Here is a 15,112-nt window from a genome sequence, read left to right on the forward strand (position 1 = left end):
TTAAAGTTAAAAGTTGAATAAAATATTGTTAGAATATATTTTTTTAATATTATTTTTATTTTGAGATTTGAAAAAGATGAATTGTTTATTTTATTTTTTGTGAAAATTTGAAGAAGTTGTAATGATTAGATAATATGAAATTAGATAGGTTGTGAAAAGTTGTGAAAACAAACGAGACCTTACTCTCTTCTCTCTATGATACAAATGGCAAAATAGAGTCTAATGAGCCAACTCCATTTATATATATATGGGATGGGAGTAAGGGCTTCCTCAAATGCTCACTAAATAGCCCAGCCTATTATGGGCTCACATTTTGACTATGCTAGTGCACACATAAAAATACAATAGCTTTTCCTTTTAATTTGAAACAAACTTGTTATACAAATCCTTGTTACGTACGTAGCATTCCCCTTACGAAATATTTAAGATGTAAACTTTGATATTATTTAGAAGAATGTACGTATAATAGAGAAAACAATCTTGGGATCATTGTTTGGAGACGGCTACTGATCCAACGTTTGCAGGCGCGCATGCACTTCAACTCGAGCTAGCAGTTTGCATGGTCATGTGTTTATTTCTTGAGGAAATGCTTGAACCAATGGGCGGACAGTTTAGGATGTCTTTTCAACCCATCCTTGTAGTCTATATAGTAAATGCCAAATCTAAGAGTGTAACCTGAAGTCCATTCAAAATTGTCCAACAATGACCACGCAAAGTATCCCTTGACATTAACGCCATCCCTATTAAACCAAAATCAGCATCATTTATAAGTTGGTAAACTAATCAGCTATTAATAATTGGAATTCATAGAGCTCAAAAAGAAAAAAAAAACTAAAATTCTTTAAAGAAACGTTTAAGCACTAATTACTTGATAGCTGCATCAAGATATGCAAGATGGCGATAGTGATAGTCAATTCTATGGCTGTCCCGGAGGGCTTCCTCGAGCGATAAAGAGGCATTATTAAACTCATCAATCCCTGTGATATTATATATAATATAAAGCAGGGAGGATCATTTATGTTGATGGTATCATGATCTTAGTTATGGGCTGATAATTGAAAACTAATAATAAGCTTGGAATTTAATTAATTACCATTCTCGGTGATGTAAGTGAGTGGATTATGGTATTTTGTCTTTGTGTAGAGCAAAAAATCTTGTATTCCACTCGGATAGACATATAGCCAGTCAGAAGCAGCCTGCAAATTATGTGTATAATTCAATAAAAATGGAGTTCTTTGTGCATGTACAGATAAGATAATCGACTACTTATTATATATATATATATATATAATTAATTGTCACGCACCCTTGGGCCAATAGGAATCCCATTTCGCTCGGCTGCCACAGCAAAATTAAAAGTCATGATTATGCAGATCGATCCAGTTATATATATTAATATTATTGCTAGAATATTAATAATTGGGAAATTAATTATAATCATAATCTCGTCATGTGTCCATGAATTCGTAGTAATTTGTACTTACTTGAGAGATTAACACGTATATCTATCAAGTAGCTTGAAATTCCAGCATTAGGGACTTCAGGTACTGCATGGGCTGCATAATTAGTGGTATAATAGTTTATTCCAATGAAATCAAACGACCCCTTCACCGCCATGGATTGCTCTTTTGAGAAATTGGGTAATCGGTTCCCAACCAGAGATCGCATGATATGTGGATAGTCACCATTTGTTAATGGGTCCATGAACCTGCAATATCCATCCAAAGCATAATTTATTAAATACTATTTGATTGTAAGAAAAATGTTCTTTAGATCTTTATTTATTTTTTATTTTTTTTCATTCTTAATCACATCCGCTAACTAATACGACATATTTATTATAAGAGGTTTGTTCATTTAAGTCATGTGATTGGTATATAAGGTTTCTTCAAATATGCCAACTCAACATGGTTTGATTGATTACGATAATTTAAGATGAATATAAGTTGCTCAAAACTAATTATAGATACGGGAGTTGCACGATAATATATATGTAGTACTCTACGTGGGAAAAAAAAAAAAAATACAATAAATGAAAGAAATCAAGCACTACTACTACTACTACTATATATACTTACCATCCAAACATGAAATCAAGTGCTCGCAGTGCAGAGTGACGATCATACGTCGAATTGGAGTATGGAACTAGCCAGTTTGAGACGAGCGTTATTCCTATGGTACCTTCCTGTATTGCCTGCGCATGCTCAGTTTGAGAGTGCATTTTACTTGTACAAAAGATACAATGTATTTTTTTTTTCTAAGTTTTATATGTATGGACAATATTTGATATCCAATATGTATCCGTACTTGAGAGATACCCATGTGTACGTTATAGATTAATCATTCGTGTGTGGAACCTGATATTTTTGCTTGTACACTTTAACTGCGGCTGCATGTGCAAGAAGCTGGTGGTGTGTCACAATATATGGCTCGGTCGCAGAATTTCCACCTGTACAGTTTAGATTTTGCCAATCCGAACATCGATCCGGCGCTAAAACCCCAAGTGCATATCCACCGACGCTGTAACTCAGTGGCTCATTCAGTGTAATCCAGTGCTTCACCCGGTCACCAAATTCCTTGAAGCAAAGTTCAGCATAGTCCCCGAAATCATCCCTTTGTATAATTATCATAAAAATTAGAAGTTCTAATTAGTTAGATAATCACCTGTTAAAACATATATATATATTAAATAATAAAATTTATCTCTATCCATCACTTTAAACTTTTAAGACAAGTACTTGTATTTTTACATAATATCAAAATAAAGGTCCTGAGTTTAAACCCTACCTCTACACAATAAATTATTACAGAATTAGTACTTACACAATCTGAGGACTTAAGAAACCACCATACTCATCTTCTAAGGCTTGGGGTAGATCCCAATGGAAGAGTGTCACAAATGGCTTTAGACCTGCATAATTCAGTACTTATGGTAAACGACGTACAGTGTGAATTTTGAGCACTACATGATAAGATTATTTATTTGATTTTTGAACATGGCCGGGTTCATAAGAATCTGATGATAAATGATATGATGGAACTCCAAGAGTACTAGATCATGACCTTTTTCCAGCAGCTCATTGATGAGGTTATTGTAGTAGTTAATTCCTTCTCTGTTCACACCCCCACATAATTTCCCATCTGCCACTCATGAAGAAATTAAGAATAGACCAAAAAAGAAAAAGAACAGACGTATGATATTTCCAAACCTAGCTCGTAGTTAAAATACTTGAATATTGTCCAGTTTTTACGTCAATCTAGTTCTTCTTTCCCTTATTTTATGAAATTTTATGGCAGAAAGTACAAATTAATTGAGGCAAATAATTATAAGAATCATACTTGGCAAAAGTCGGGACCATGAGATTGAGAATCTGTATGCATCTAAACCCATATCCTTCATAATCCCAACATCTTCCTGCATGTGTCACAAAACTCAGATCGAAGATATTACAAAATTTATACGATGAAGATTTTCCCTTGAAGTAATTAACCCCTCGCTAGTTTTGCTCAATAACAGTACTAAAATTCAACTTGCTGCATGCAGTGGACTTAAAGAGTATTTATATTAGATATTAATTACATAGTGAGTACTAATGGTATAATAAATGATCTTTAATTGTTTCTTATATTGGAAGTACCATACCTTGTAGTGATGATATTGATCAACAGCTACATCTCCATTACTGTGATCCGCTATCTTATCTGCAATTTCATGGTCCAATATTTAATTTGTAAAATAGAATGTCATAAAGTGGGGTACTGTTTGCTCTAACAATTGAGGCCAAAGGACGTCATTTATTTAATTAACTAATTAAATACGTAGCGAACTTAATTGCCGGCTAGAGCATAGAGAGCTTTGTGTTTAGTCGATCGGAAGGTTTTGGATCAAAGATTTAGTTACTGATGAAAGAAAACGAGCAATAATAAGGGTCTTGTACACTGCTTCAACACAACTAGCAATAAAAATATGAGAAGTACTGTTAATTAGGTTTACAAAGAGATCTACTTAACAAATTAATGAGGGCATATGTAATATATTACATCTACTCACTACAAGAAAAATAAGCATTTGTGATGAAATATTTACGACGAAAACAGACTACTTTTGGTAGAAAATAGTCATTTTTGTAAAAAATAATTTGCCACAAATAAACAATTTTCTTCTAGCTCACTACAAGAAAACTGTTTATTTGTGACCAGTTAATTCCAGTGAAATGACTATTTACAATTAAAATTGATTGTAAATAGTTTTTTTATTGCAATAAATTGGTCATAAAAGCCTATTTTTCTTATAGTGGCACTAGTACATAGTGTGTAATCATTTTTGCAATATGATGTACCATATATAATAAGTCATGTCAGTTTATGATTTTATTTTTATGAAAGGTTGTGCAACAAACATTTCTCTTAAAGTACTGGGGCATACACGTGTGAGCTTTACTCAAGTTTTATATCGTTTATATAATTGTATCATGTATATATACACAAACAGGTAGTATAACGTGTAGATGTATAGATGCAAAACCATTAAGTTGTGTACCAAAAGAACATATCAAACAGAAATTAACTTATAACTACATTGATTGGTAATTACTGATCAATTTCATTTTATTTGAGCAAGAGAGACCAGACCTGGATATCTATGGGTGAAAGTGTCCCATGTTGATGGTCCTTTACCACCTTCTTTTGCTGCACCTTCGTACTGACGTTAATTATAAGAATGTATACATTAATTATATTCGTCCAGATTTTACATCCGTAACTTCTTGTTTCTGGAACAACTTTACAATATTATCCCATGACATTAGAGGAACGAAAATATAGGAAAAAAGGTACAAAAATCTGGGGATACTTAACCTGATAAGACGCTGACGCCGTGCCAAAAATGAATCCTCTCGGAAAAGTGCTCCGGTTTAGCGAAGCTGTGTCGTAGGTAGGTGGAATAGCAATGCTACTACCACTACTTGTCAATGGGAAAAGAATAACTAAGAGACCTAAAAGGAGATTACCCATAAGTACTGCTTCGATCTGTTATCCTCGATCGACGGTGGTACTACTGTTAACTGCGCTTTATATATATATATAGAACTTAATCAAATATGCATCCATCATAACATCACTTCCAATGAATTTACGACGTTCTAAATGAAACTTTTGTTCGTTACTTATCCGTCTATATCTGTATTTTATGTTAGATGCTTTAATCCTAACTACATACGGAGAATGTCAAGAAGAAAAGGCAAATGATCTACCTACCCTATAGTAGTATATTGTTATGTCACCATCACATCAAAACATGCAATAAATCAGTCTTGATATTATGTATGATATGTGTGTGTGAGAGAGAGAGAGAGAGACAGAGACAGAGAGAGAGAAAGCTTTACATTATATGTGGGTGAATATAATTTCTCCGGCCATATGTGTTGTAAATCAACACACGCAGTATCGGTCCATCGGAATATATATATAGTAACGTATTTTTAATGGTGAAAACAAGAACGTGATCAAGTATAAGAGACAAGCTGGGTTTATGTTGATAATTATATAAAAAAAAATTATAATAAGATGAAGCCTTTCTTCCTGGCTTAATCTTTGGGAGCCATTTGTCGGCATGCATGCCGCTTATTCCTTAAAAAAGGTCGTAACTTGGGTAAATGACATGTTTTGGTTGTCAGATCCCGATCACAGGTCAGTCCGCTTGAGTATGTCCGCCGCGCAATGCCGGCCTTAATTAACTTAGTTTGATATAGTACTTTAAACTTTAAGCTCTGATTAGGAAATAGCCTTTAATATTTGATTATTAGGGACGACTGCTATTTTGTAGGCCGGTTATAAGTCATCATGTTTGTTGATGATGTGTTTCGCACATCGGTTAGTAGGCTCAACCCTTGTCAGTGACAAGGGATCGTGTCACGCACACTATTGAGGATAGATCGCCTTACTGTGGTCCCTGCCTGTTTGTGTTTGGCTTTCGACGGCGTGGCCCGTTGCCCTATCATTACGCACGTGTGCAGAGTGGTATTAGGAATGTCGGCATCCCGTCACCCTATATTCGCTTTTCTTAAGCCCAGGCCCTAGGCTTCTTCTCACCCGAGCCTTGGGCTTCTTCTCGCCCTGGCCCAAGGCCTGATCTTATTCTTCACGCAGCACGTGTGTCGACTTTGCTATTAAACTTCTTCGGCTTCGGCATAAACTCGGCCCAGCTTGCAGGAGATATGAGCATCTCGTGGAGCCTAGCCCGACAGGGGATTTTACATCCTCCCCAATGTTGCAACGAGTTTGATCCGGTAGGCGGTAGGGATCCTTTTCCGTTATGTTTCTTGGTTTTGATGGAATATGTTTAAATGAAAGAAGATAAAGCCTTATTACAAAATAAGATGAAATGCTACAAATAAAAGAATAAGTATTTTCGACCTTTTAAACTCCATGGTCTTTCAAATTATTTTTTATTTTAGTCATTTAACACATAATTAATAATTAATATTTTAGTCATTTTATATTTTAAGGGCAGATTTGAAAAATGAGATGAGAATTTTGTCTTTTATTTGAAAGTTTAAAATATTATATTTTAATATTATTATTGTTTTGAAATTTAAAAAAATTAAATTTTTTATTATATTTTGTATGGGGATTTGAAAAAGATGTAATGATGAGATGAGAATTTTGTCTCATCCCACCCAAACCTGCCAATTGAAAGAAGACAAGATTTTATGAATTAAAATGGTGAAGTGTAATTGACATTTAAAATTCCATAAACTTTAGAATTATTTAAATTTATAGTCCCGAGTTATTTTGGATATTTTGTGTATCGAAGAGTCATTTAAACAAAAATCAGATTAGAAATTAAAAAAAAAAAAAAAACTCGTGAGGAATTAAAATTGCTTACATAATACAATTAATTAATACAAACTCGGATGGTCGGCACGTATGAATTAGCCGACATGTGAATTAATGGAAAGTTATGACAATAGATCAATGGATCAAGGGATTTTAAAGAATTTCAGTAAAAGAATATAATATATATATATATATATATATATAAATTATAATCTAATTCGATCGGACAATTAAAGAGAATCTCTAGATAGATTCGAGAAATACGTTTTAGATAGAGAATTTCTCACATGAATAGTCTATCCGCGTCCACTCAAACAATTTTGCATGAACATACAAACTCCTGAGAAGACCACTTTCCCAAAGAGTAGTCGCTGATGGAATGACCAATCAAATTAAGGACTTGTTTGAAAAAAAATTTCATCTCAAAATTCTCATCATCTCATCTCATTTTCAAATATCACTCAAATATAAATACTTTCAAATTAATCATTATAATATTTTCGAACTAATCATTACAACTTTCTCATACTTTCAAATAAAAAATAAAAAACAATTTAACTTTTTCAAATTCTCAAACAAAAATAATATTTTAATAATATTTTAACTTTATAATATTTTTTATTCAACTTTTTTTCTCTCATTTCCTAAAAAAACTACTACCATTCACAAATTTTATCTCACTACTATTCACAAATTATCTTACTACTATTCACAAAATTTTCATATTATCTCACTACCCAAGCTTGCCCTTAAAATTCTAAGGTGTATATAAACCTTCATTTATTTTTTTTTTTATAATAAAAGAAACGAGGTCACCTGTCCAAGAGTGACCTCCTCCCACAAATATATTAAAAGAAACCCTCACTTGTGACGGAGGAAAACCTTAACAACCAACCAATCCAAATCATAAAGAAAACTTGACCCAGCAAACAACCAAAAAACACCAATACCTCATCTAAACACTACATATCAAACTCGTAAAGCCGGTAAACCCGCCTTATTTACACGAAATATTCCTTTTAGATGAGTTGGCAACTCGACCGAATCCATCCAAAGACAAGAGATTCCATCGGCACCTAACTTAGCTAGTCCATCAGCCATCGCGTTCCCTTCTCCAAAAATATGCTGAACCGTGTACCTTATTAAGCATAACGTTAACATTATCTCCTCCCAGAAGTCTTCCAAGTATCAAATACCACATTTGCTTTCCCTCAGCCAGTTTACTAAAATGTTTGAATCCATTGCCAGCTCCACAAATTGTAGTCCCAGATCCCTACAATGCTGAAGCCCATGGAGTAAAGAAATTAATTCAGCATTATTATTGGACCCTTCTGGAATTTCTGCAGCATATTCCAGAATGAGAGCCCCATTTTCATCCTGTATGGCACCTCCTACACCTGATCTTCCCGGATTTCCCAAACTGCATCCATCTGTATTTAGTTTGCACCATCCATCTCTTGGTTTCTGCCATCCAACCAACCTAGGTTCCTTCATTTTCTTGTGCTTAATAGGTACTTCAAGATCTGCCAACACTGCATCAACCGCATTCCACTTTACTGCTACCTTTAGTTTTAAACCCATCCAAGAAATCCAGTAAATTATTTGCCGCCAAAGGGACTCTTTTGGACCAACAACCCCCTCCATCTTTTTTTTGCATCTCCATAACCAAATCTGCCAAGTAACAATCGAAGGGATTAGTCCCAACAGCATTTCGCGAGAAGAAGATTTTTTTGCTCTGTTGAACTACAAACAAATTCTCTGTTTCCATGAAAAGGAGGAAACGAAACACATGCCCAACTAATTAGAAACCTTCCGCCAGATGTGCTGCGCCAAATCACCTCTTGATAGAACGTGATCCATGTCTTCATAGGCTCCAGACTCGCAGTATACACATTTTGACACAATTGGAACACCCACCTTACGCAATTTGTCATCAACTGGGACACCCTCATGTTTGGCTTGCCACATGGTCATAGAGATATTTTTTGGGAGGCTCGAATTCCAAATCCAATTAAAGAATGAAAACACTTGTCCCCTTCTTCTAGTCTTCTCCCAAGCATTTTTCACAAAAAAATTGCCATCCGGGTTCCCCATCCATATCAGTTTATCCAGACCTTGTCTACTATTACCCAACTGCATCAGCACTTCCAAGGCCTTTTCCCTCCCAGTAAACTTATGAGTAGCTCCTCGTTCCAACCCAATTCCGATTTACATTCCTTTAGAGATAATAGCGGTATCGTGATATTTGTGCAAGAATCTCCCAGAGGCTCTAAAGGTGACCACTAATCTCACCACAAAAACACATCCACATTCATAACCTGCCATCTTGAGTGATGTAAAACCTCCGGAATGCTTCTCATCACCATACGCCAAAACCCCGAACCCCTCATTGGATTAATGAAGGAAATATGGCTCCCTTTTATGTACTTCGCTCGAAAAAGGAAGCCCATAATGACTTATCAGTGAGGACTTTTCATGCAAATTTCATATTTAAAGCTTTTTGTACTTCACCTAAATTTCTCAAACCAACTCCCCCTCTTTCAATGGTTTACATATTTTACCCCAAGCCACCCTTTTTTTTTTTTCTCCTTTCCATTTTCCATGCCCTAGAAAAAGGAGCTAAAAGCCCGATTCAAGGCTTTAATTGTCACCTTGGGAATAGGAATCACAGACAACATATGAACTGGAAAACTTGAGAGCACATGCCTTAACAAAATGAGTCTTGCCCCTTTTGATAACAACCGTGCCTTCCACCCTTCAATTGTTCTCTTAATTTTTTCCAACAACTCCTCCAAATGTCTATTTAGTAGTCTACCAGTAACAATGGGGACTCCCAAATATTTGAAAGGAAACGTACCTTGCACAAACCCCGTAGCTCGTAAGATGGGTCCGTCTTCTTGTTCTTGTGAGACGCTCCGAAAAATAAATTGCCGATTTGTGTTTATTTACCGCTTGCCCCGACCAAGCCTCATACTTGTTCAAACAGTCCATAATTATTTTTACATCCTTTTTCGCCACATTTGCAAATATAACCATGTCATCTGCATACAGGAGATGCGATATCATCGACACTCCCTTGGATGTGAGAACCTCCCAATTATCCCAGCTTGAAATTTCACTTTCAAAAGTCTTGAAAGAGTCTCCTCCACTAAGATAAACAAGTATGGGGATAAAGGGTCTCCTTGCCGTAACCCCCTTCCACCCTTATAAAACCCCTTCACCGTTCCATTCATAACCACAGAATACCATACCATCGTTACACATTATTTTACTAGGTCCCGAAACTGAGAGGAAAAACCAAAAGCATCCAACACATGAAGAAGGAACTCCCAATCAATGCTATCATAAGCTTTCACAAAATCCACCTTAATCATTACATTGCCTCCTTTGACCTTTTTATTCAAGCTCTGTATCATTTCCTGGGTTAGACTGACATTCTCCACAATACTTCTACCAGGTATAAAGGCACCTTGCTCTTGAGAAATTATTCGGGACAAAATAGGCGCCAATCTTCTCACTATCAATTTAGAGCATACTTTATAGATCACAGAGCAAAGGCTAATTGGCCTGAATTTCTCAAAGCTTGTAGGATTCGGTACCTTCGGCATCAGAATTACATATGAAGAAGAGTAGAACCTAGGTAATTCGCTACCTCTAAAAAAATCCCACACTGCTTCCACCACATCCTTCTCCACTAACCCCAACAACTTTGATAAAAACCCGAAGTGAAGCCATCCGGACCTGGTGAACTATCTATCGAAATAGAAAACACTGACTCCTTGATATCTTGGATTGAAGGGAGCGCACACAGTCTTCTGTTTTCATCCTCAGAGATTTCTTTTTTTAGCCACAAAGACAACTCCGGACAAGGCTACTATTTCTAGCTCCCATAAAAGCAGAGAAATAACTAACCGCTTCTTCATGTACTGCTTCCGAAGAACTAATTCGGCTCTTATCTTCCAGATTCATATCTCGAATCCAGTTACTGCCTTTGTTTTTCAGACTTCGAAAAAATTGAGCTTTAACATCCCCTACCTCAGCCCACCGTTGCTTCACAATTTGAGACAGCCTCATTTCCTCTCTACGCATCCACTCCGCCAGCTCAAGTTTAGCTGCCAATAAGGCCATCTCATCCTCCTCGGAGCCCCCCACCTGAAGTCAGCAATCCAACTTGACTATCTCCTTTTCCAACCGATCAATATGTGTGTGCGTCTAACCAAAGACATTGACATTCCATCGTTTAAGAGCCACCCTCAACTTTTTTAGTTTGCCTACCAACTTCCATAACCCATTCCCCATCGCCTCTTCCTCCCATACCATTTTGACACAGTTTAAGAAATCATCATGTCTCGTCCACATTTCCTAGAATCTGAATGGAGATGGGCCATATCGTGCCGACGGTTTCTCAAGCCACATTACCATTGGAGCGTGATCCAACGAAGAAAGTGAGAGGTATTCCATGCAAGAGGACAGATAATTAACAGCGCATGAATTATTCATCAAAATCCTGTCCAACCTAGCCCAGGATCTAGTTAAACTAGCATGACCATTACACCAAGAAAAAGGACCCCCATGAACGACATCTCCTGCAACCCACTGAGATTAATAAAATGATTAAACTCCTCCATTGCCGCTGCCGACCTCGGACGGCCCCCTCTTATTTCTGCATCTGTACGTATAACATTAAAATCCCCCGCCACCACCCAATCATCAGAGGTACTTGGAAGGTCACACAAGTCTTGCCAAAGCTGACTTCTCTCTTGCCTCAAACACTTGGCGTACACCAATGAGAGCCGCACCCTCCTATTATTGTCCTCAATGGCTACCGTGATATGTTGATTAGATTTTGCAATCACTTGACAGCCCATCCCCTGGCTCCATAACAACCATATTTTGCCTCCTTCCGCACTGTTTGAAACACCATCTGCAAAATGAAAATCCCCAACCAGCTTCCTCAGTGCTTCCTCCGTTTGAAAATGCTCTGCCAAAGCTACTACTTTCAGTTTAAATTTCCTCAACAGTTTACCCAGCCTCTGTTTCGAGGTGTACAAACCTTGTATATTCCAATAGATGAAACTACATGTTATAAATTAAACCAAACGGGTCTGCTAGGAACCCTTTTAGAACTTCTGATTCTTTCACTTTTCCTCTACTGCTCACTCCTCTCTGGATCCGAATAAAAATCTTTTTCTTTACTCCTATGCAACATACTCTCCACTTTCTCACCTTCTGATAACGAACCCAGAACCTCGCCTTCAACCTCAATTCCATTCCCCACATCAGGATCAACTCCACCATTCTCGACTTGAACCATTCCCTCATTCGACCAGTGAGCCTCATCCGGAGAAACAAAGTGATTGTCATTTTCTAGATCATTTACAAGCTCTCGCTCCTGCAAAAATCTTGCCTCATCCATGGAATCAAAAATTCCTACCAACTTTTCCACCATAACCACCTCCCTCAGACTTCCATCCAAATCCTCACTAGCTTTGAACAATTCAGCAACCTCCGTACCCTGAACTAGTGCCTCACGATCCTCAACCAGATGGACCTCCTTTGTATCTTGAGAATGCATCTCTGTTTCCAACTGAGCGACTGGGACTTCGCTGTCGGGCTGGGGCATTTGTTTCAATGCCCGCAGCAAGAGAATTCTCCCCTCCCGTCTCTAACACCAACTTCTAGCCCTGAAGCTCCACCTCCTCTGGTTCCTCTACGATCATCAGGCTTCCAACTTGTATGGAAGAACTCAACTCCTTCCCTTTGACCATTTCCGAACCCGTCACCAAAGGAATCTGCCCCGTTTCTCCTTCTGTTTGGCCCTTCTCCTTGTAAATCCTTCTTCTATTATCCCTATTCCCCTCCAGATTCTTGTTTTTTCCATCCTGAGCGCCAGCCTTACGACACTTTGCTATATTGTGCCCCTGCGTTTTACAGAGCCTGCAATACGCTGGTAAATTTTCATATATAACCTTCTGCAATCGACTACCCATTTGGTGAGGCACCCCAATCCATAGCGATTCAATAGGATCTTTAGCGGCATTCATTTCAACGCAAACTCTTGCCGCATCCGTCCGGGTAGCACATCTGGTACAATTATCGCTGCGCACATATTTCCCAATTGGCATTGTGATATTTTCCAGGAACGATTCATGAAACAAGTTCGGAGGCAAACTAGGGAGTGAAATCCATACAGGTACCACTGGAGATTCCAGTTCCTCTGTGTACTCCGTCGACCAATGGAACGCACGGTAGGGGACTCCCTTCACTTCACAAGACTCCCTGGATATTGCCATCTTAAAATCCCCCTCATTAGCAAACCTTACAAACACCGACCTAGGCGCCGCCATCAACGAGACCACAGGCTGAACAACGAGCCCCCATCTTCTTCTAATATAGGACCGAATATCATCTAGAGAAGGACGATTCCTGAAGAATTTTAAAACCAGAGAAAAAATGAACGGCTCAGCCGACTTTGTAATCTCCTCCTTGGAAAAACTGATGTAAATTTCACCATCCAAAATTTTAGGAGGTCTCAACAGGATCGCAACTATCGGAATAGGCTGTGGAGCATACGCCACCATATCCGCAAAAGAACGGCGGGTAGGGAGCGCCGAGGAGCTCGCTTGGCCCCAGCGGCACGCATTTGGTAATCCTAAGCCCTAGCAGAGCATGGGGATAAAAACGTCTTTACCGGATCCTACCAGTTGTTTGTATATAAACCTTAGAATATCACATCATATGATAAATGTTAACACAACAAAATCTCAAACAATAAAAATCCCAAAAGAGAATCTTATACATTGAATAGAGAGCTGATATGTGTAGTATAATTAGGGTGTGCAAGTCTCGCATGCTCCCATTGAAAAAAGTGATCGAGTAAATTTGAGATCGATAAGAAAAAAGTTATTTTTTTAATGGTACTAGATCCTATTCTTTCTCAAAAATAATACGGAAGGTGTAACACCCCGTATTTTAGTGTATTGTTATTGAAGGATTATTTTAATAATTCAAAAATTTATTCTCTTGTTTTAAAATTATCGGATATTTTAAATGGTTTATTTTATGATCTTTAAATTGTGAAAATTAAATTGTTATGTTTTCTTAATATTTATTTATTGTTGTACATTTAAATTGTTCTTCTTTTTAAATTAATTGATTGTGAGATTTAATTATTTTATTTTCATTGTATCATTACGTTTAATTTATTTTAATGGATTTGTTATTTTAAAATCATTTTCGTTGGATCATTTTCTGTGACACAAGATGTGAGGATTGGACCTCATTCCTTTCTCTTCATTTTTCTTTTTCCCTTTTTCTTTTCTTTCCTTTCTTTTTTTCTTTTTCTTTCCCCCAGCTCCGCCCCCCCCCCCCCGCGCGACAGGCTTCCCCTTCCCCTTCCCCGTGTGTCCGTCGCCTCACCCAACCCACCGCCGTGCGCGACACCGCCCATCCCGTTCGTTCCCCCACCGGCCGGCGACCCTTCCCCGTAAATCCCAGCCTCCCTCGCGCTGCCGATAGCCCCCACGCACCACACCAAGCCGCGGCGCTCTCTTCACTCTAGCGCCGCCGTCGCGCCACCACCGGCCACCATTTCTTCACCACTTCATCCTCGACCTCCTAGCAACCCAATGGACCCAACCCCAGCTCCGATCCGTCACCGGTGAAGCACATCCAACCCCATTTCCGATTTGGGTATTTTTGGCCTAAAACCACCATTTGCGCCGCCACCCACGGCAAACCACCACCACCACCGGCTTCACCGACCTCTCTAGGCCCTACCCTATCAATTTCGGGTCTTAGTTTGCTCCCATTCAAAAGTGGGTATTTGAGACCACGGCCACAGTGTATTTTACACTGTTACGTTCCTGTGCCGCCACCTTTTGCAGCTCCATGATCCTTCGGAAATTATTATATAGCACTGTATGTATTTTTCCAAAGAACTATTGTGATTTAAATATATTTTTACACTAACTCATATTATTATGAACTGGTTAGACATGCCAGACTGAGTCCGAGGAGTTCGGGGGTCGGATGGATTGTGGATAGAGTTGTGTGTTTGGTTGGTATTGTGAATTGTTGGTTGTTGGTTTTGGTATTGTTCATGTACATGGCATATTGCACGCATGATCATGTTTGTAAAGGAAACTGGATTTTCGTGTACATGCATTCATGTTCATGTGTTTCATGAAAACTGGGTTTTCATGTGTTAAAGGATTTTGGGTGCGTGTGTATCACGACCCCAAGCCGAGATGGGGTATTATCTCAGTGGAGCTCC

General features: G+C 38.0%; 2 protein-coding genes across 2 annotated transcripts; both read right to left on the minus strand.

Moving 5' to 3' along the window:
* Positions 1-571: 571 nt before the first annotated feature.
* LOC121238436 (beta-glucosidase 13-like) lies at positions 572-5,016 on the minus strand. The gene is made up of 13 exons (XM_041135282.1): positions 4,858-5,016; positions 4,633-4,702; positions 3,644-3,702; positions 3,340-3,415; positions 3,064-3,141; positions 2,824-2,911; positions 2,358-2,613; positions 2,079-2,194; positions 1,485-1,708; positions 1,307-1,338; positions 1,094-1,196; positions 869-977; positions 572-740 (listed from the first exon to the last, which is right to left on the minus strand). Exons 1-13 carry the CDS (start codon positions 5,011-5,013, stop codon positions 572-574), a joined length of 1,536 nt encoding a protein of 511 aa, XP_040991216.1. The 5' UTR covers positions 5,014-5,016.
* A 7,499-nt stretch (positions 5,017-12,515) lies between these two features.
* On the minus strand, positions 12,516-13,418 carry LOC121238239. Its single transcript, XM_041135068.1, has one exon. It carries the CDS (start codon positions 13,416-13,418, stop codon positions 12,516-12,518), a length of 903 nt encoding a protein of 300 aa, XP_040991002.1.
* Between the last annotated feature and the right edge of the window lie 1,694 nt (positions 13,419-15,112).

The sequence above is a fragment of the Juglans microcarpa x Juglans regia genome, chromosome 7D, assembly GCF_004785595.1.
Source record: "Juglans microcarpa x Juglans regia isolate MS1-56 chromosome 7D, Jm3101_v1.0, whole genome shotgun sequence".
Classification (NCBI taxonomy): domain Eukaryota; kingdom Viridiplantae; phylum Streptophyta; class Magnoliopsida; order Fagales; family Juglandaceae; genus Juglans; species Juglans microcarpa x Juglans regia.